Source organism: Aphis gossypii, unplaced genomic scaffold, assembly GCF_020184175.1.
Source record: "Aphis gossypii isolate Hap1 unplaced genomic scaffold, ASM2018417v2 Contig00742, whole genome shotgun sequence".
Lineage (NCBI taxonomy): Eukaryota > Metazoa > Arthropoda > Insecta > Hemiptera > Aphididae > Aphis > Aphis gossypii.
Window position 1 is genome coordinate 51,532 of NW_026083259.1, and position 22,458 is coordinate 73,989.

The 22,458-nt window shown below is 28.7% G+C and overlaps 2 protein-coding genes and 2 pseudogenes across 3 annotated transcripts; 3 read left to right on the top strand and 1 right to left on the bottom strand.

The window, feature by feature from the left end:
• The first annotated feature begins 1,673 nt into the window (after positions 1 to 1,673).
• On the top strand, positions 1,674 to 4,307 carry LOC126555187 (uncharacterized). Its single transcript, XM_050210146.1, is given in 8 exon segments — positions 1,674 to 1,781; positions 2,016 to 2,086; positions 2,088 to 2,517; positions 2,606 to 2,736; positions 2,796 to 3,018; positions 3,346 to 3,721; positions 3,808 to 4,008; positions 4,087 to 4,307. Coding segments are annotated over 8 exon segments (1,761 nt in total).
• Positions 4,308 to 4,640: 333 nt separating this feature from the next.
• On the top strand, positions 4,641 to 14,846 carry LOC126555190 (uncharacterized; annotated as a pseudogene).
• Positions 12,976 to 13,460, top strand: LOC126555189 (uncharacterized; annotated as a pseudogene).
• A 4,938-nt stretch (positions 14,847 to 19,784) lies between the features above and the next one.
• On the bottom strand, positions 19,785 to 22,458 carry LOC126555191 (uncharacterized). Of its 2 annotated transcripts, XM_050210150.1 has the most exons (4): positions 22,158 to 22,458; positions 21,840 to 22,039; positions 21,483 to 21,569; positions 19,785 to 21,404 (listed from the first exon to the last, which is right to left on the bottom strand). In XM_050210150.1, exons 2-4 carry the CDS (start codon positions 22,036 to 22,038, stop codon positions 20,113 to 20,115), a joined length of 1,578 nt encoding a protein of 525 aa, XP_050066107.1. In that variant the 5' UTR covers position 22,039; positions 22,158 to 22,458; the 3' UTR covers positions 19,785 to 20,112. The 2 variants fall into 2 exon arrangements, with proteins under 2 accessions (XP_050066107.1, XP_050066106.1); XM_050210149.1 differs by having other exon boundaries at positions 19,785 to 21,569; positions 22,158 to 22,454.

Below are 22,458 nucleotides of genomic sequence, written 5' to 3' on the forward strand. Positions count from 1 at the left end.
TTATAGTGACCTTAGTATGGTTAGGTTTAAAGTCGGCTTTCCTTTTGTTTTTATTAAGTTCATCCATAATTATTATAGGTAACCAGTCAAAATTATAATTTATAATAGTAATTTAATTAAAACTGAGACAAAAAACTCAAAACAGTAAAACACAGTAACGTCTAGATTAAAAATTGTTAGTTGTCATCGAGCATTCGAGCGAATGAGCAATAAGAGTAATCATACAAACAAAATGATAAGCTCAATCCAGCCGAAAACAATTTTATATAATCTGTGATAAAATAATCACAGAAAAGAGATTTAGTAATGCTTGTGATAGTCGTGTTCATGGTACTCTTTTTAAATTTGAACCATATCGCTATCTAGTGACGAATTAACTAATTAGTTAACTAATTGAGTAATCAAATCATATTTAAAATATTGATGTGATCCATGGTTATAAGCATGAACATTAGAGTAAGGACACCGATCATAGCCGACCGTACCGAAAAAACTTGGTCCCGAATTTGTAGCTTCCGCCAGAGCGCGCTACAGAACACTAGTCATGCTGTTATAACATTAGAAGCATAGGAAATTACGTGATATTTTGTTATTTTATCCTAAACTATTCGACTTGTGAACAAATATTATTTTATTTTTATTAATTCAAAGAGCAGATTTGTTTTAATATAAACAATACTAATTTAATAAAAAGGTCTTTAATATATTAATTATTTGAAATAATAATAGTGTATCTAGGACTGTCTAGGTACTAAAATTTATTTGTCCCTAATATATGATTTTATTATATAAGTACCTAATGTATTATTTAATATTATATTTAAGATTTTTCTTATTTTTATATATTATATAACTTGGTTACAAATTTACAATGATTTATAATGTTATAATAGTTGATCATTTATAATTACAAAAGAAGAAAATTTAGTTCAAACAATCAAACAATAACGTGAAAAAAATAATACTAACATCATAACTACATGTATTTTACGCCACATGCCCACATAACAAATTAATTTTGGTATTATGCGCTACACTTTCAACAATATTCAACTTATCAACAAAATAAAATTGACAGAAAAAGCTTAGTTTCGTCATTAAGCTATGAGTATATAAAAAAGCGAGTAAGCTAGCCGCTAGGTATTATAAGTAGCTACTAGCTAAGTATTTTATTTCAAAAATTATATGTTACCTATATAATTAGTACTTATATACATTTATTTATAATTATAATATTAGTGGCACTAATTACAATTTTAGTAGGTACACGATGACACAGATTACATAATGCCTTTTTATTTAATTTTATTTGGTGCAAATTACCATAATAAATTTTTAGATGTGGCGCAAATTACATTTTTTTTTTGTTTTTGTTTTTGGTGCAAACGCTTATATATTATATTAAATAAAATATAATATGTCTTATGAAATAAATAAGACAATGACTAGAAAAATTTTTTTTATGGAAAACTATTATTATTGGATGGGTCATATGGTAATTTCCCGGGCCAAAATTGTTAGCCAATCCGCCGCTGCGGCTGTGCTTAAATTAACTTAATGTTCATGGTACAAACTACAAACTACAAGTAAATAATTATTAATAAATATTATGCAACAAAATACATGTTTGAAGTTGTTTAATTTTTTTTGATTTGTTTTTTTTTTGTTGAATCATGTCACGAAATTGTTTTGTGCCATCATGTAAAGAGGGATACCCTTCTAATAGGTCTACTAACAAGCTCTTAGGAATTCGCAACAAAACATTGTTTAAAGCGCCCAAGGTAAATTTTGATAATTTAAAAATTAAATATATTATATTATTACATTTTTATCTAGATTACATTGTAATACATAATATGAATAATGTTGTTGGTAGCTGATACACCATCAGGTGTTAGGCACACCTAATCTATATAATATATTATATTATAATGCAACACTAATTAATTACCACCTAGGCTTAGTACCTACCTACCTATACAATAATTTACCTTTATAATAAATATTATACTTAGGATCCTAAAGTCTTAACACAATGGGTTAAAGCAATTCCACGATCAGATCGAAATTTAAGGGCAGGAATAGACTGTATGTGAAAAGCATTTTGCTGAAAGCAGTTTAATTAAGTATTTTGAAACTGAGATGGCTGATGGATCAATCCAAAAAATTGAAAGAGATAGAATTTTATTAAAAGAAAATGCAGTTCCATCATTATTTCCAGATCTACCACATTATCTATCTTCTAAAACAAAAAATAGAAAACCTCCAGTTCAACGTTTAAATATTGAATGTAATAAAAATATTATAGCTGAAACCCATAACCTTGATGATTCATTAAATGCAATTATTGAATATGATGCATTTACTAAAATTGAGAACCAATTGAAAAATACCATATTACCTGATGCAACATTTATTTCAAAGTTAAAAGATGATTTGATTATTGGATGGTTTAATAATGACAATGATACAGTGTTTAAAAAAATTATCATATACAAGAGTAATCTCAAAATACAGGTACCTAAGTAGAATGTATCACAGAATAATAAAAAATAATTTAAATTTATCCATATGTAGTATAAAGAATGCATTTACTATATTTTAGGTATTTGTAAGCAAAGTCATAGTGAATGTTGAAGTATTAATGCAAACTGCTACAGACTTTGGAGATATCGAACAAATTATAGATATAATAAATAATTTACAAGCTTGTAATGGCACTGGTTTTGAAAAAAAGTATAATATAATAATTTGTTAATTTGGGTTTGTATAGTTTTTTACTTATATATTTGTAGCCCACGGTCAGATGCATGTAATGGTTATGTTAATGTAACGAAACCAGACACTTCGTTATCAGATTTCCGTTGCAATATATGCTCCAAAGAAAGAAAAAATATACTAGATCTTCAGCGAATATCTTCTATAAGGCATAGAGAAAGAAAACAAAAATTTAAGAAACTGAAGAGCACTAGTAGAGTCAAAAACATTACTCGAAAGAATAGGAGACTTAATAATAAAGTATGTATGTAGTTTTGCAGTGTTGTAAAGTATTTGAGTAAAATTTATGAATGAGTGCTAGGTTTTTGAGTATTAGATATTAGTATTCTAATTATTTTATTAATATTGTATTGATACAATTATTATATTATTATCTACATGTTCTATATTGCTATATGTTTTTTTTTTTATGTATATTAATTTATTTTTAAAATATTATTGTGGGCATTTTAATATAATCTTTCATTTATAAAAATGGTCCTTGCAGTTGTAAAACCCTTAATTAAATTAATATTGCTAAATACAACTATTCAATTTCAAATCCAATAACTGGGTATATTTTTCTAGGTGTTAAAGTTGAAAGAAAAGGTAGGCTTGTTAAAACAGAAATGTGCTACTGCATCTGAAACAGTAATTGAAAATGAAATAGTTAGGTTGCCTGAGAGTCAACAAGAAGCAGTACGTGTTTGTTTTGCTGCTGCTAAATTAAAAGATCCTAAAGGAAATCGTTATTCTATTAACTGGATTTATGAATGTCTCTTGGTTAAAATAAAAAGTAGAAAAGTTTATGAACATCTTCGTACAAGAAAAATATTAGCTTTACCTTGTATAGATACTTTAGGGAAATATATAGCAAAAATGTCTAGTCAGTATGGTTTTCAACAAGCCATTTTTGATCTTTTAGCAAAAAAAGCAGATTGTATGGCTCCCAAAGATAAACGAGGTAATTTTTTTTGGCATACCTTTTATCTTTGCAATAAAATTTAAGTATAAATTATCTGGCATTATATTTTATGATTTTTATTTTAGGAATTTTATTATTAGATGAAATGAAATTAAGTGAATCAGTTTCATTTAATAAAAAAACTCTAAAGGTTAATGGTTTGGTAAACTTGGGCAACTATACTCCCGAACATCAGAAAAATAGTAAAGGTGATCATGCCTTGGTCTTAATGTACCAACCATTCCGAGGAAAATGGGTTCAGGCATTGGCAGTGTTTTTGAGCAAAGGTTGTGCTTCAAGTACAGTGTTGCACAAGATTATTATTGAATGTGTTATTCTTTTGGAAAAGTCTGGTTTCCATGTAGATGCCATTGCAACTGATGGTGCTACATGGAATCGAAGTATGTGGACAAAATTTGGAATTTCTTCTGAAAATGTTAGTTGTGAACACATTTATGATTCATCAAGAAGATTGTGGTTTTTATCAGATTTTCCCCACCTCATCAAAAATTTTAGAAATTGCATAGTGAAACAAAGTGAATTTTGGGTAGGTAATAAAATTAAATATTTTTGTAATATTAGATAACTACTAACCCCATCACATCTATCTTATTTACCTATACTACACTAATATATTATCATACACCTAAATATGTCTAAGTATAATTTCATAAATAGATAAATAATTTATATTATATACTTCTATATTATTAATTATTATTTAAATTATACATAGGTAAACATAAATACTAAATAGGTTCTTATTTATCAAAAATCAAACAATTAAAATATAAATTAAACAAATTATTGCACATTGCAAAATTATGGTGGCAAACTTTATAGATACATTATGTCAACACCAAAACATAATCATATAGTTTCATTTAACTTTACTCGTTGTACTGATTAACAGACACCAGATGGAATAGTGAAGCTAAAACATTGGGATGCCATAATTGCTTCTGAAAATCCTTTTGGTTTTAATTTAAAAATATGTCCTGGGTTAAGTAATGATGATGTACATCCTAAACCCTACCAAAAAATGAATGTTGGCAGAGCATACCGTGTATGTATTAATAATTTTTTTCATTTAAGATATAAGTTAATTATTTTATTGTACAGTTTTTTGGTGAAAAAACTGCTATAGCAATGGAAATTTATCGAGAAAACAATATTGATTTAATTGATTCTGAACCATCAGTTATACTTATTCGCCGAATAAATAGTTTAATTCAAGCTATGGATTCCTGAATTCCTAGTAACAGTCTTAGAAAAGCTTCTCCTGAATATAAAGTAAGTATTGGCCACAGTTTTAAAGTAAAATGTTGCTTTATTTTTACACCTGTATTAATAAAATCATTGATCAATTCTGACAGGTAATTAAAGATTTTATAGATTATTTGGATGAATGGCATGACAATGCGAAAAAAAATAACTATAATTTTTTGACTGATAGCACATATTTCGGTCTAAAAGTTTCACTAAAAGCCACTCTAGAAATTTTTGACTATCTTGAGCTTAGTTGTGATTATCAATGTTTAATGACAGCTAGATTAAACCAAGATAATTTAGAGGTATTTATTTAATTTAAAATGTTTAAAATAAAACCTTCAGGCTTCATTGTATTTATATTGATAATATTTAATACTATTTATTAGAGATTCTTTTCAATGATGAGGAGTTCATGTGGATCTAATGATCACCCAGATTCAGTATTATTTATTCAAATATTTAAACTAATTTGCACATATTCATTGGTAAAACCACCCAAAGGATCAAATATAACAGGGGGTGAATTGTTGTCATCATTATTTAGTATTAAGGACTTGAACACACAAGAAGATAAACGCAAACTATTTCACCAAGCCATAGACAATATAATAGACCAAGGATCAGATTGCCCTGATATCATGGATATTTTTTCTTATTATTATGACCATGATTATGCTGGTATAACTGTGACAAATGATCCAATATTAGCATATATTGGAGGGTATGTAGCTAGGAAAGCAACTCGATTTACCAAGTGTCTAAATTGCCTCTCATCTCTAAAATCAGAAATATCTGATTCAAGAGATATTTTGATTGGTAAATTATCCCATGGATATTTAATAAAACCATCAGAAAAACTATTTAATTTAATTAGTACCATGGAAGCTGCAACACTATATGTTTTAAATGAAGAAGGACTATGCAGTGAAGTACTATTTAATATTTGTTCTAAACTGGAACAAATAGAGTTGCTACAACTTGTTGGATGTGATCTCCATGCACATGGTTTAATATCATCCTTAGTTAACTTTTTTCTAATAACTAGGGTACATTTCATTTGTTCTAGATCCAATACTATAGATAATGCTAAAAAAGAAAAATCTAAACTTCATAGAAAGTCTGCCAAGCTAATTTAAGCACAGGCATCTTTAATTAAATCTACTATTTTATATTTATTATTTACATATTATATTACATTATATTATATTATTCATATAATAAAATTAAATTACATAAATATTGAATGGAATTTTGCATTAATTACAAAATAGAATTATCACATAGAATAGGTTATTATAATCATTTAGAAGGTACAGGTTTTTATATTTAAACTTGTGTGAAAATGTGTTTAAAAGAATTAAAATATGAACCTAAAATTTCCTAATAAACCAATAAAACCAACTTTTGGTTTTGAAAAATAAATGTAGTTATGATGTTAGTATTATTTTTTTCACACTATTGTTTGATTGTTTGAACTAAATTTTCTTCTTTAGTAATTATAAATGATCAACTATTATAACAATAACATTATAAATCATTGTAAATTTATAACCAAGTTATATAAAAATAAGAAAAACCTTAATAAAATAATACATTATATAATAAAATCATATATTAGGAACAAATAATTTTATTACCTAGACAGTCCTAGATACACTATTATTATTTCAAATAATTAATATATCAAAGATCTGTTTATGTAAATTTGTATAGTTTATATTAAAATAAATCTGCTCTTTAAATTATATTTTATAATATTTATTCACAAGTTGAAAATTTTAGAATAAAATAACAAAATATCATGTAATTTCCTATGCTTCTAATGTTACAACAGTATGACTAGTGTTCTGCAGCGCGCTCTGGCGGATGCTACATATCAGGGCCCACTTTTATTTGTATAGATCGGTGTCCTTACTCTAATGTTCATGGTTATAAGTTATAATTAAAATTACATTATATTACTATTGTTAGCAATTGCAATTCAATAACTAAAATATAATATAATATTTTTGACTGTTGTTTGTGGGTGCAAAATGATACTTTTGCCACCCTAGAAAAATTGTCGTGGGTGCAACTGCACCCTCATGCCCTCCCCCCAGATGCCGCCACTGGCGACATACTTCTAATGCTTTGCCAGTAATTCTAGTATTTATAAATTTCACTAATAAGGGTATAGTTTCTTTATCTATGTAATAACGCAAAAATAAAGAAATTAAAAATAAATAAATTAAAAATAGAATTATAAGTAAAAGTAAAAAATATTAATATGTTGATTAATATTTTTATTTTTATGAAAATAATTGTTTTGATTTAAGCGAAGTAGTTTAAATAAATTGTATCGGCAATCACAAGGGACACAAGCCTTGAATGATTGCCTCAAATATATTTGTTAGTTATTAGAAATTTATCGATTATTTTAGCCTATGTTTTATCACTCTAAATTTGCGGAATCACCTTCCTCCTGATGGTCGGAGGGTTCTCGAGGTCGAGCTTTGAGAACGATCAAGTAAACTCTATAATACTATTATTGTTTAAATATGGATGCGCATGCACCTTACCTTGTCCGCAGCTGTCTATGGTTGCAGTCGACGTAACAAGGATAGAATTTATTAAATTTTTTAGCACTCAAAAAAAAAAATAACTAAACACCTTAACAAATTTCGTTATAGAAAAAAGAAACAGTAAAGTTGTCGTAGGCAATGTCCTTTGAGTGGTTGCGAGTAAGTCTGCTGTGCTCCTGCACTTGTCTGTATGGGCGGTGCTCATGCACTTATATGTTTTGGATGTGCTCATGCACTTCTCGCTATGGAGGGTGCTCATGCACTGATGAGAGGAGACGATTTTGGTCAGGCCCGCCAGAGTCATCGGCGGCCCGATTAAAGGTGTCGGTGTCCCCAAAGAAAATTGTCTTTTTCCCTGGTGAAAGCGACCCTGACCGGACCATCCCCCGTCTCCGGCGGCACATGAAAGAAGTTGCATGTGTTGCGCTGTACCGTTATAATCCCGTACAGTGTCCTGTACGCGACTAGATAATAGGAATCGTTCCAATCACCAGTGACATGATTTATTGGGGTTATTTTAGATTTTATTACATGCGTACGACAACTCGACCGTTATATATTTTATTAAATGAAAATAACGAATTTACAAAATTTATGATACGTAAATTTGAACATATCATTACATCTACGACCTCACATGCATAATCGCATGCCCGTATGAACCGACATACATCTTTTGCATCGGCGCAAATTGGTATCATAGCAGTGACCTGCTCAATTGTAGCCTTTACACTAGACATTTTTGTTCTTTGCTTTTTTCTCGCACTGGTCCAAATTCTGTATGGACTAAATTTAGTGTGCTACGTAACCCTAGTACCCTTGGTTCTACTCCTGTATTCGAGTCTTCTCTAACAGTAGTATCTAACAAACTTTTCTCTTTTGTATTTTCCTTATTAATTCCCTGTGTAGAGTCGCTATCCTCTTTCGTATTTCTACTAATTTTTCTATTTCAATATTTTTATTTAACTCTACTCGAGTTCTGATTTCTTTTGTTTTATCTATTTCCTCTTCCGAACTATTACTATCGTTTTCAATATAACTAAAATTATTTTTATTATTATTTGTTTTACGCGCAACTTATTACTTTTCTCAATTATTAATTAAACATTAATCTCTTTAAATAATATTTATCAATATTATTTTATTATATTCCCCCAATTAATTCTCTTAAACTTTTTATCCTCTTTAAAATTCACAATATATGTCAAGTAATTTTTTTAACACGATAGGACTTCCTCACCTATAAAATTCTCAATTATTTAAATCACTAAATACGGCTCTTATAGGCCTAATAAAATTCACAATTATTTTTTTTTCCACAAAATACGGCTCTTCTTGGCCCAATAAAATTCACAATTATTTTTCTTCATAAAATACGGCTCTTCTCGGCCTCCAGCAACAAAATGTTGCTTCTGCTACTAATTGTATAAATTACATTATAAGTACCCTAAACGACAAACGAACTAATTTTGATGTGAATTTTAATAAATTATTTGAAGAAATCAAAAATTTAATGATTGAGTTGGATGTAGAAATGAAGCAACCAAGAATTGTACAAAAACAAAATCAAAAGTGTAATACACCAGCCCATTCCATTGAAGAATATTATACATACATATTATTGACAATGTGTTAGAGACATCAGACATCGTTTCTTGAATGACAAAAACAAAACAATTTTTTTTCTTATGCAACTTATTCCATCTAACACAATTAAGATGTCTTCAAAAACAACTGATGAATTAATGAAAACAGTCTGTGACCAATATACATTTCTAAATTTTAATACATTCATGTTCAGAGGTGAATTAGAACTATGGAAGACTAAATGGACCACACAAAAGAATGAAGATACCTAATTTAAAAATAATGATATTGTGTTTTCTGCTTTTGATGAATGTTCTGACCAATTTTTCCCTTGTATAAGAAAACTATTATTAGTCATAGGTACACTTCCTGTCAGCGTTGCTACTGCAGAGCGTAGTTTTTCCACTCATAGAAGGTTGTATACAAATTTACATTTATTTAAATAAATAATTATTAAATAACAATATTTAAAATAAATACAAACATGTTAAATATTTATTTTTTGAACATAACTTTTTGTATTTTTAACATGTTTGAATTATATTCAAATGTAGCTTTATTAATTTTATTTGACATTGCAATTTTATTTTATTTTACTATAAGTGCCAATACTTGGTAGTTGCTTAGTACAACATTGGACATCAATATAGTAAAACTACACTTAATAGTAAATGTAATAACAATGTTTTAAAATATTAAATAATACGATTTTGATTTAATTTAAAGTATGCACTATGCTTCTTTCTTTATTTTTATTGCTTTATACATTGAAAACTTGGATAAGAAGTGAAATGGGCCAAATTAGACTAACTGGTTTGGCTCTTTTGCATATTCATAGGTAGATTGCATTAAATGTAAAAACTATAATAGACCGCTTTGCTAAGAAAAAAGATGTAGGGATTTTGTAATATAAACTAAAAAAATAAATTTGTATGCTATGGTGATTTGTTTTTAATTATGTAACGTTTCAGTGACACTAATTATTTGTATAGGAGTAGTTTTAAATTCCAAAAGATGAAAAAAATAAGGCTCAACAATGTTTCTGAATCCCGTGTATATTCATATTAACTTTTTAGTTACTCCCCCCCGCCCCCCCTCCCATATCCAAGGTCTGGAGACGCCCCTGACATACCGTGATATTACCGTGGTATAGTGCCCCTTCTGTGTTATAACAGTGTATACACTGAAAATTATTTAGTATTATAACCGTGCATTAGGGTGGTCCTGATTTATATAGGTTAAATATTTTTTTTTGAAAATTTAACACACTACCCCCTTAATTTGCTTAGTTATATGAGTAAGTCATTTGGGTAAAATTTGGAAGATCTCACTCAACCCCTTCTGGTGCCGCATTAGGGTTGAAATTTGGAAAAAGAGGGTAGTTTTTTGTTTTTTTTATTTAATTCAGAAGTATTGTATTTATCGAAAACATGTAAAGAATTAAATTATAGATTTTAGCATTGTCTATAAAAAAGCATATTACGTAAATTCTCGTAAGTCCGTTGTTTTTTATAAAAAAATACATAGTAACAATATTCAATGTATTATAATATACATTTTCTCGTTTATTCAAAAGCATATAATATAAATACTAATGGATGTATGATTACAGTACAATTTTGATTTAATATGTAATAGTTGATCAGTCGAAGAAATACTGTAAACATTTGTCTGTGACTATGGAAATAATTATTATTAGAATTCAATTGTTCTGTTACCCGTGCTAAGCCTTATCTTATCTTATTTTTTTCTTTGGCATTCATTTTTGTCAAAACACTTACGATATTGCCTTTATAGTTTAATGTACAACACACACCATTTTAGTATACGATAAGTGGTCTAAGCTAATTGTTTGTCGTTTATCGTTTAATTTGTAGACTAAGTTGTACCTATTCAAAATTGATTAATTGTAATTAAATATGCCACGAAACCGCGTTTTTCTTGTTGGACCAATGGATTACCAAATTACTGGTAGTAAATTGCCATCTAGAAAAAATTGTTTGAGTGTTTTATTTTATAACTTACGAATTGTAAAATTAAATTTGCAAGAAAGTGCAGCACTAGTTGTTGACGAGTGTTTAATATTTTGGAAAAAAGCTCGTATACCTACTCAAGACCCATGAAATATTATAAAAAAATTGAAAAAGTTATATGACGAACATAGAACATTGGAAAAAAGTAAAACTCGGAAGAGCGATTTGTGCAGAAAAAGAGAGCAAGACTTTGAAGATAAATTAAACAATTTATTCGATATTGCTCATGCTAATGCTATTGATCTAATGAAAATACAAGAAGATAAAGATTTTTTACAACTCCAACGAAAATCAGATCGTCCAGGTTGTATGATGGGTGTGGATATGAAGTTAACAGGAGCTGAAAAAAAGAAACTAATTAAAAACAAAATGAAAAATAAAAAGTTTATGTCTTTTTCAGAAACATCAGTAACAGGTAATTTATAACAGTAAAATAATTTAAATATAATATTTAAAAATGTGATAATATATATTAATAATTTATGCATAATTTAGAACAGTATTCAATTTCTTCGTCTACGTCAAGTTTGGAAGAAACGGAAAATGAAGATGAAGTAATTGAACAGTTATCTCCAGTCCCAACCCCAGGTCCATCAAAAAACAAAAGAGGTAGGATAGAACATTTAACACCCAGATTATCAGCCACTCTTGATAGATGCAAAATAAGTGATAGAGATGCTGTTCATTTGTTAACTGCATGTGTAGAAGCCCTGTCATTAGATCCCAGTGTTTATGTTATAAACCGAACATCAATCAAAAAGTCCCGTGAAGACTATCGACAAAAAATATTAGAAAATATTACTTCCAAATTTCACGAAAAAAATTTAAATTATGTTGTGATCCATTGGGATTCAAAAATACTTCCAGCCCTTACCGGAAAGAATAATGTGGATCGTTTACCAATTATTGCAACGGCCATGAATGTTGAACAACTTCTTGAAGTCCCACAAATGCCTTCTGGGACAGGATAGGAAATATCTTCAGCTGTGTTTGATACTTTACAAAAATGGTCATTACTAGATAAAGCCCAAGCATTCGTATTTGATACTACTGCTTCTAACATAGGGAGGTTGAATGGAGCATGCGTACTATTAGAACAAAGTTTAGAAAGAGAAATTTTATTTTTGGCGTGTCGACATCACATTTTTGAACTTGTTTTACAAGGTGTATTTTTAGAAATAAAGTTAAGTAAAGTTCCCATGACAGGACCAGATATATTACTTTTTAAAAGATTTCAACATGCGTGGGAAAATATTGATAAAAGCAAATTTTCCACGTCAGTTTCTGATATCTATATTCAAAATATTATAAAAAATGACGCTGATGAAATTATATTATACGCGAAAAAAAAAATTACCGATAGTCTTCCTCGAGATGATTACCAAGAATTTTTAGAACTCGTTATTATATTTTTAGGCGGTGTTCCACCTCGAGGAATTGCTTTTAGGCAGCCTGGTCCATACTATTTAGCCAGATGGATGGCTAAGGCCATTTATTCTTTAAAGCTTTATATATTTAAAGATCAATTTAAATTAAATATCAAAGAAGAAAAGGCATTAAAAGATATTTGTTGTTTTATAGTTAAATGTTACGTTCAGGCTTGGTTTTCGTCACCCAATGCAATTGAACTCCACTTAATGACATTTTATTTTTAAAAAAATTAAAAGAATATAAATTGCATAATAAAATAATTGCAGACGTAGCATTAAAAAAAATAATAAATCATTTGTGGTATTTAAATCCAGAGTGTGTTACATTTTCGATATTTGACGATCGTGTAGATAACAGTACGAAACTCAAGATGGCTGAGAGAATATTGAGTACTTACGATTTAAGCATAAACGATGAAGAGGAAGAAATCGAGTTGAAAAAAAAATAGGACTTAAATTTGAAGATGTTTCACGTTTTATAGAAAAAGATCTTTTAATTGACTTAATAAACTGTAAATAGATTGGAATGTTTAAGAGATTTCAAATTTCCACACAGTTTTTAACTATTGATCCGGCCAATTGGAATAATCACGAGGACTACATAATAGGAAAACACATTATAAACTCACTAAAAGTCGTGAATGACACAGCTGAGAGGGGAGTCAAGCTTATAGAAGAACATAACAAGAAATTTACTAAAAATGAAGAACAAAAACAACATGTATTACAGGTAATTTATTTTACTATTTCAAAAATAAATTAAACTTAAAAATTTTATTATATTTTCTAGACTGTTCAAGACTACCAGAAAACATATCCGCAAAGTGACAGACAAACGCTGAATAAACCATTTTAGGTGGCATTAATTAACTATACCTACTATTCGATGAAAAAAAATAATACCTATTTTGAATTATTTTTTTATGTTGTAAAAATTAAAGAAAATCAAGTAAATAAATCCAAAACGTATATTACAGAATATTAAGACTTTTTAGCTATAATATTTTTTTTATATTATTTAATTCTGTATAATTGTTATTCAAGATATTTTGTCATATATCCAATCGTACGTTGTATATATGTATTTGAAAGAACAAAAATATGCAATTTCGTTAAATATATATAATATTTTATAAATTAATAAGTTTTCTTAAAAATAAATGGACTTACGAGAATTTACGTAATATGATTTTTTATAGACAATGCTAAAATCTATAATTTAGTTCTTTACATGTTTTCGATACATACAATACCTTCTGAATAAAATAAAAAAAAACCAAAAATTACCCTCTTTTTCCAAATTTCAACCCTAATGCGGCCCCAGAAGGGGTTGAGTGAGATCATGCAAATTTTACCCAAATGACTTACTCATATAACTTAACAACTTAAGGGGGTACCGTGCATATACCTGGTATTTTACAGTTCTTCAACCTTAGACACCATCCAATTCTTTAATTTGGTTTTATAAGTAATTATCATTATAGTTAATCATGTATTATTGATAGAAATGTATTTCTTCATGTAGATATGCAAATTATAAATATAGTAAAAGGAATAGAAGTTTTAGAAATAAGAAATAATAATGCATTAATGACATTTTAACAGTTATAACTTATAACTTATAATTGTTTTAAATGTAACAATACATAATTTAAACATATTTACATATAATATAAGTATAAAAAAAAAAGGTAGAATATTTAAATAAAAAAATTATAATAATAACAATATATTATAGTTTAATACAATATAATATAATAAGTGTAATAATGATGATTTTTAAATTTATTAGATTCTGAACGAAGTGATGAATGTATTGATTTTACAATGGTGTGTGTTTTTTTTTTTTTTTGTTTTTGTGTCTGTGTACAGCATAACTAGTCGAAATAATGCTCCAATTTCAAACAATGGGGGTGAATGTAAAAGTGAATATCCTTGGTGCATTATAGAGGTAAAAAGTTAACATTTTCCAACAGTTTTCAAAAAAATCGAGAAAAACAAAAAAAAAAATAACGGAAAAACGGCAATTTTTACGCAAAACCAGTTTTTGACCAAATCGATTTTTTTTATGGTTGTAATTCAAAAACTAATCACTGAAAATACTTGAAATTTTCACCAAATGTTAATGTCAGTGGTATCCGTATATAGTTAATTTTCAAAAAATTTTGACTTTTTTTGAGTTATTTATAGACCACTGAATTTTCGATTTTTTGAGAAATTTTTTTTAAGTGTCGATAAAAAATTTTTGGATGACCAAAAAGTTTTGAAAATTTAATACAAGGTTCCTTATGAGTTGTTTTTAATGTAGCTAAAAAAAATTAAAAATCGTTAGTCACTATTTTTTTTTATAAGCGTTTTTAGTTCAAATTTTTACGAAATCTGTCGAAAACGCGAAAATTTGCAAGTAATTTTAAAGTTGAAAAATCATAAATTTTTTTCTTTTATAACTAAGTTTTGAAAATTTGGTACAAGGTTTTCCATACATTTTTCTTCAAATATCTGTAAAAAAAACTCTACCGGATTCAGGCAAAAAAATTTTATGAGTGTTTGAATTTTAAATTTTTACAAAAACCGCGTTAAATAACAGTTTAGCCTCAAACGATTTTTGATATTTGTTATTATTCAAAAAGTATAAGTCGTAGATACTTGAAAATTTTACCAGTTATTTAGATTGGCATTTTATTTACTTGATTTAATTTTCAAAATATTTTGAGTTTTTTTGAGCTATTTATAGACAACTGAAATTTTCAATTTTTCTGAAATTTTTTTTTGAAGGGTCGATAAAATTTTTTTGGCCCAATCAAAATACTTGAAAATTTAATACAAAGTTCCTCATATGTTATTCTTATAGTGATTAAAAAATTATAAGAATACATAGGCACAATTTTTTTTTATTAGCATTTGAGGTTCAAATTTTGACGAAAATTCGTCAAAATTATGAATATTTGCGAAATATTTGAAGTTGAAAAATCATAAAATTTTTTATGTTTATAACTAAGAATTAAAAATACAACACTAAGTTTTCCATAAGTTTACCTTCAAGTATCTATAGAGAAAACTCGAAGCATCATTATAGGAAAAATTTTAAGTGCGTTTGAATTTTAAATTTTAACGAAATAGCGTAACGATAACGATTTATCCTCAAACGATTTTAAATATATTTTGTTATTATTCAAAAAGTATAAGTCGTAGATACTTGAAAATTTTACCAGTTATTAAGATTCGCGTTTTCTTTACGTGATTTAATTTTCAAAATATTTTTTAATACAAGCTGGTTTTTTTAAACCACCTTTTTCACCAACCACTAGAAATTATATCCTAGGCTGACAAATCATCTTCGTTCAGAATCGTTTTTCGTATACAATGATAACTATCATTGGATTCAAATTTAACACTCCTATAATATATAATAATGATCCATACGGCACCTAATGTACAGCAGAGCGGAACTCACTTGCCCACTTTTTTTTATATTTGAATTTGCTGGTTTCGATATTAGGAGTTTAATGTTTCTGTAACAATTTATTAAACTATCAAAATATTATCCGTCATATTTATGTCTTAGCTTACCATAAATTACTTCAAAAAGCTTTAGATCTGTGAACTTCTTTTTAGTTTTACCTTTATTTTAACTCACTTAGAAGTTCATAATTGGAACAAGAATTTATAGCTTCTCTTATTGACGCACTAAATGACATGTTGCAACCAATTTTCACAAAAAGAAAAGATTCCTGAAATGTTTCATTCAATTAAATATGTATAATTTTAAACAAATGAAGTTTCTGATAAAATAAAATATAAATTTACCAATTCCTCTTTATAATCTATATTATCTTCATTCGGTTCAGATAGGTATTTTTCAACAATTTCTAATTCATCATTAGTTTTCACAGGAACAATATTTATCAATGCTGACGGCAACTTAGGAATTGACATTGCCAAAGCTCGAACTCTAGAGTCAGCTTTCATTATTACTTGCATCTTGTAGTCTAAATTTTCAATTAACTTACATATTTGACTATTGGATTTATTCAACATAGTAAGCTGTATCATCATTTGTTGTTGAATTGACTTATGTGATTTATTTTTTTGAATAATCACAGACTTTAAATCTAAAATACTTCTACAACAACAGCTTTCTAAAAAAAAAAATAATTAAATATTATTGACCAATTATAGATTAAATAATAATTTAAAATAGGTAGGTAGGTACCATTTGAATTCTCAACTTTGGAACTATCCAAAACATCATCAGTATTTGAACAGTTATCCATACTATTTAAAATAGAATTATGGTCAGTCAAAAAGTCTTCATTACTTGCATCAATAATGAAACTAGTCAGTTGATCAATATCTTGGATATTATTGTGTAAATGTTTGTTATTAGGTGATTTTATAGTACTAGGAACTAAAAAAAAAAATTGCAATGGTTAAAAAATAAAGAATAAACCGTATTATACCTAGCTATATATTAGGGTGGGTCACTTTTATATGGCGAAAAAAAAAATAATTAATTTTCATCGGGCATAGCAATAAAAAGGTGCCAATTGACATCTATAATTTACTTAGTAAGTTTGGTATTAATATGATATCATCTTTTGCCTCAGGATCGGCTTTGAAAATTCACAGTATAACAAAAGTAATATTTTTCGTTAAAAATATAATATTATTTTATTTCGTTAAAATATTGGTTGTTTTAAAAAAATTATAACATTGTTTAATGTGGTAAAATGCAATTTTATTAATTATAATTCATTATTGATGAAAAAAATATACAAAGAAAAATAATAATATGATAATAGTAATAAGATTAAATGGTTACAAAATCTTTCTTACTGTCAAATTTTGGAATTACTCTTCGTGACTCTATCTGTGCTTTAATAAAACCCTCTTTATCAGATTTATAACAGAAAGTGCTCTGTTACAGTCTTGACAGCTCTTTCGACTGCTTGTGTATGACATGGCAAACGTAGCAAACATATGTCACCTTCTCCTTTTTGTTTGACGAACAATTGAATATTTCCATCGGATATTTTTTTAAAATTGGTGGTTCAAATATATTTTGTTGCCAATCAATAAAATCGATGTAAGATGATGCATTAAAATTTATGTTTGGAAATTTGAACAGTCTGACTTTACTTGTTTTTTTGTAGCGGGCTTTTAAAATACGACGGGCAGCTAATTCTCGAATATGTTTTTGTGGGTCAGTTAACATTGCAAGGAACAAATTCTCAGGATGAGCAAAATAACTATTTCTTTGTATTACGGGATCTATAATAGCTTTGAGTTCAATTGATAAGTATCTAGAGGCAGAGATCAGCTTCCACGAATGACGTGCTCCATCTTTACATGTAGGATGAATCTTAATTGAAAACCAAGTTGGTACGTAAACTTTGACAACATATGTTGCTAGAATTGTTAGATTTTCAGAAGGCACCTCTATTGATACATAAAGACGAAGAATTCTGTTAGCTCGTGTGAGCCATCGGACATGAGACATCTTTCCAGGCGATTTGTTTTTATATACCTGTTATTACCGCGGAGACTATTCTGTATAAATATTTTTGATCTGAGCTCATATTTTCGATTAATAGCTCAGGTAGTTCTGCGGAAATAGGTTGAAACTGAACAACAGAATTTTTTTCACAACTTTCTAACTGCTTGCCAATTTCTCCTGAAAACGTCTGGGGTCCCGTTGTTGAACCATCAATATGTACAAATAAATGTCGCAACGGTAATTCATTCGTATGAAGCAAACAAATTATCCACTGTAATGGCTTATTTAATCTTTTTTCTAACAAACGAATAATACCTCAATTTGTTCCTACGTTTACATTTGTTCCATCGCACCCAACTGCCAACAAACATTCCATTGATAATTCTCTCTCCAAGCAGTGATCGGTAATAGCTTGTTCAATACACTTAGAAGTGCCAGAAGTTGGAGTGATAAAATACAAAAATGTGGATTCTGTTTCTTATTAAAGAAATGTGTTCTTCTAGAATAATTTGTCGATACTTTTGTCCATCTTTCTCAATATTACATAAGGTTTTGTCCTTTCGGCCGTCAAAATATAAAGCAGGTATTTGTAAAGCTGGTTCCTGTGCTAAAATACATTGTCTTGTTTTTTTACGCTTTTCGGCGAAGCTTATTTTTGTCAATAACTTCCGAACTATCACAGTTTGCATTATGCAATACTGCCGAGGCAATAGCCGCCCCAGCTCTGTCTGAAACTCTATATCTATCGCATGTTTTTGATAATAAAGCATAATCGATTTTAATGGTAGATTTAGGTTTAGAAACAGTCTTGGGGGGTTGTGATTGTTTTTGGAGTTTATTATCACCTTCACTAGATGTAGACGAAATTGAAATATTTAGTTTTTCTATTATTTCTGTTTGAGAGTTACACTGCAATTTTTGTCTCACCAGCTTTCTTTTCATAGTATTTCTCATTTGGTTTGTCGTGTCGATATCTATTGAACCAATCACCATTTTTCTCTATGTACGTTGGTCGATTAAAATGTTCTGTTCCCTCACAGGTATTTTTTTTATTCTTGGACAAATGCAATTTTTAATATCTTTACACTTACATGTTGCAATATCAAATAAAGCTTTACTACTTCGACGAAACTCTACTAATTTTTTATCCGGTATTTTAGGGTGGGATTTAAGTAGGTTTTTGCATTTTTAATGATAAGTTTTTAACATTGCTTTTATTCGTTTGCGTTCGACGATAGGAATAGAAGCTTTTATCCATATATTTTCAATTCTTGAAATGATAATAGTTTCTATTTCTTTGTATGTTGGTTCTTTTTTAGTTTCATTTTCGTATTTTATTTTGTGCCGGGTCCACTCGTAAAACTTCATAATGTCTTGGTATGTTGGCAATATATTATCTTCAACGTTACAAGAATCACCAAACAAGGGACATTTCCAAGCGTTACGAGTAGGGGAGCATGGGGCAAAGTGGGGACGCTAGTGTCTGTAAGGCTGTAAGTTACTTAAAAATCAATTTTTTTCTTTCAAATTTTGTTTACTCAATCTTTAGGTTATGGTTATTGATTAAGCATTTATTATGAAAATAAAAAAATATTTTTTTTTTGAAATTTAAAAGGATGTAAAAAATTTACAGTTTACCCCACTTTGCCCCATAGGTGGGGCAAAGTGGGAACACAAAAAAAATCATTTAAATTGTATATATTTTAATTAATTTTCCAAACAAAACAAATTATTTATAAAAAAAAACTTAGATGTAAACTTAAATACTTTACTTGTATATTAACTTGACTTAAAGGAAATAAACATATAAATTGTAACTTTTTAAATACAATACAACTTAAAATATTTTTAGGAACAAAATTCACACTTAAACATTGTCTCATAATCTTCTTCAATTCCAGCACAAGGACAATGAGCCCATTTTTTACATTGCACACACTGAATCCACCCATCAACTGAAGTCGAGTAAGGCTCATCACAATACAAACACTTTTCATCCGCTTCGTTGGTTTTAGTTTTTTGTTAAGATTTTTCTTGGTTGTTCTAGCCTTTTTTTTTGGCCGAAAGATAAAGAACGTTTTACTTGTCTGGGTGTTGCACTTAATATGTTAGCAGCTAAAAGTTCATTTTTGTAAGGAGATTCTGTGAGAATTGCTGTTTTCCCTCTTCTCCTAGATATTCGTGCAGCGGTTTTATTACTTTTAGGAATAGGTTGAATTTCTTCAGGAGATAAAGTAAAATATGATTTTTCAGCACCTGCTGACCAATGAGAACATCCTGGTGAACTATGCTGTGTTAGAGAAAGAGTTGAATCATTGATGATGGGCAGACTATTTGTTTGTGTGATTGGTGTTAACACTTCTGGTTGAACTGGGAGCACACTGTTTGAAATATTTTGTTGATCTGCTACTGAAACATTTAAATCAATGTCAGTAGCAGCACTAGCAAGGAAGTCATGTTCTTTAAATATGTTGGCATCTACTGGCCAAATGCCTGTTGCTCTGAAGCCACTGATGGCTGTTGTCATAGTTGACGCTTTTATATATGCTCTACCAAAAAGCGACGCAATCTGAAACTGTGTTACAACTCTGTGGTCTTTAGCATGCTCTCTAAGCCATTTCTTAACTTCATCACTATAATATAAGCTAAGTGGTTTCATAAAAGCTACATCTAATGGTTGAAGTCTATGCGTGCAGTGAGGTGGAAAGCAAAGCAATATAACACCAGCATCTCTAGCTTTATCTATAAGTTCTAATGATTTAGTGTGTGTAGCATGGCCATCTAATAAAAGTAAAACCTTATGGGTCTTAGATGCTCTGGAAAAAATTACAAATTTATCAAACCATTTAAGAAACAAATCGGTTTGTATCCATCCACTTGGATGAACTTCAGCCCATGCTCCAGGTGGTCCACCATCTATAAGTTCTGGTTTGTTTCTTACGCGAGGAAAAATAAGCATTGGAGGCATGTATGACCCATCAGCACCCATGCATATTTCAGCTGTTATCGTCTGGCCCCTTTCAGCAGAAGTTATCGCTCCTACTTGTCGACGGCCACGACATGCAATAACTTTACTATGAGATTTTGGTACACAAGTTATCCCAGTCTCATCAACGTTGAATATTTGCGAAGCTGTTAATTTATTTTTATCCACGACTTCAGTTAATAAAGCAAAAAACTTACCAACAGCAACCTGATTGAAGCCTGATGCTCTAGCAGCTGACGTAGCTTCAGGTTGACGTAATGATAAGTCTGGATGTCGCTTCATAAAGCCATACAACCAGTCCACTCCTGCTAAATCATCTTTACAAAATGTATGGCTTATATTATTTTTTACTGCTAATTGGTATGCTAAACTTCTCAACTCTAATGAAGTCAAACCAAATAAACGCGCTTCCATAGTCTTTATGTACTCTACTAATTGGACCTCCTGCTCCTGAGTAAACACCGTTTTGAATCTTCCAAGAGCTATAAAATTATTTAGTCAACTTATTAATTTAACTTCATATACCTAATACTTAGTAGGTATAATTATTCTATATTTAAATTTCAAATATAACTTTATTAAAAATATTTAATAAAGTTTCAAAAGAAAAATTTTATACATTTTGTAATTGAAAATTTAATTGATATTAAAATTAATATAAATTATTATATTATTAGGTACCTTAAAATTTTGGAACCAGAGTTTTAAATTAAGTTGTGTTTATTATGTTATTATAAATAAAAATGGGTCACCTTTTGTGCTAGCTTCAGCTAAATTGTCAGTTGCAGCAAATTGTTTTGCTCTTCTTTCCAGAGTAGTTTGAGGAACACCAAAAGATAATGCAGCTTTTCTGAATCCCATTTCTTTATTATTATATGCTAATATTGCAGACTTCATAGATTCTTCGGACCATGAATGTTGGTTGGTTTTTCTTTTATAATGCCTAACCATTCTGTAACCACATCATTTAAATTTAAATTTAATACAACTTGAAGTATGGGGCAAAGTGAGGACGTCCCCACATTGCCCCAGACAGGTATAAACCACTTTGCCCCGATTGATTAACTTACCTAGATCCTTTAATTTGATTTTATTAAAATAATTAAATTGAAATAAAGAAATAAAAACATTAAATCCAGAACACAAACTTTTTAATAAAAAAAAATTTATTAAAAACGGATCACAAAATAATTTAATAGCTCAATAACAAATTATAAAATTGTATTATCAAGTAAATGATAACAGGCACATGTACAGTTTTTCATCGATTAATCGCAAAATAATCGATAGTTTGATTCAAAACTCTTATCACACAATCTGAGACGACCAGGGTAGCCATACATCTAATAATATTAACAATGTTATACATTA

What these genes read in the sequence shown, in the direction of transcription:
- LOC126555191 (XM_050210149.1), bottom strand. Translation starts at nt 22,038, where the DNA reads ATGGTTAGGCATTATAAAAGAAAAACCAACCAACATTCATGGTCCGAA. An exon ending in AGCTGAAGCTAGCACAAAAG is followed by an intron (nt 21,570 to 21,839) that starts GTGACCCATTTT and finishes ATAATTTTATAG; the next exon opens with CTCTTGGAAGATTCAAAACG.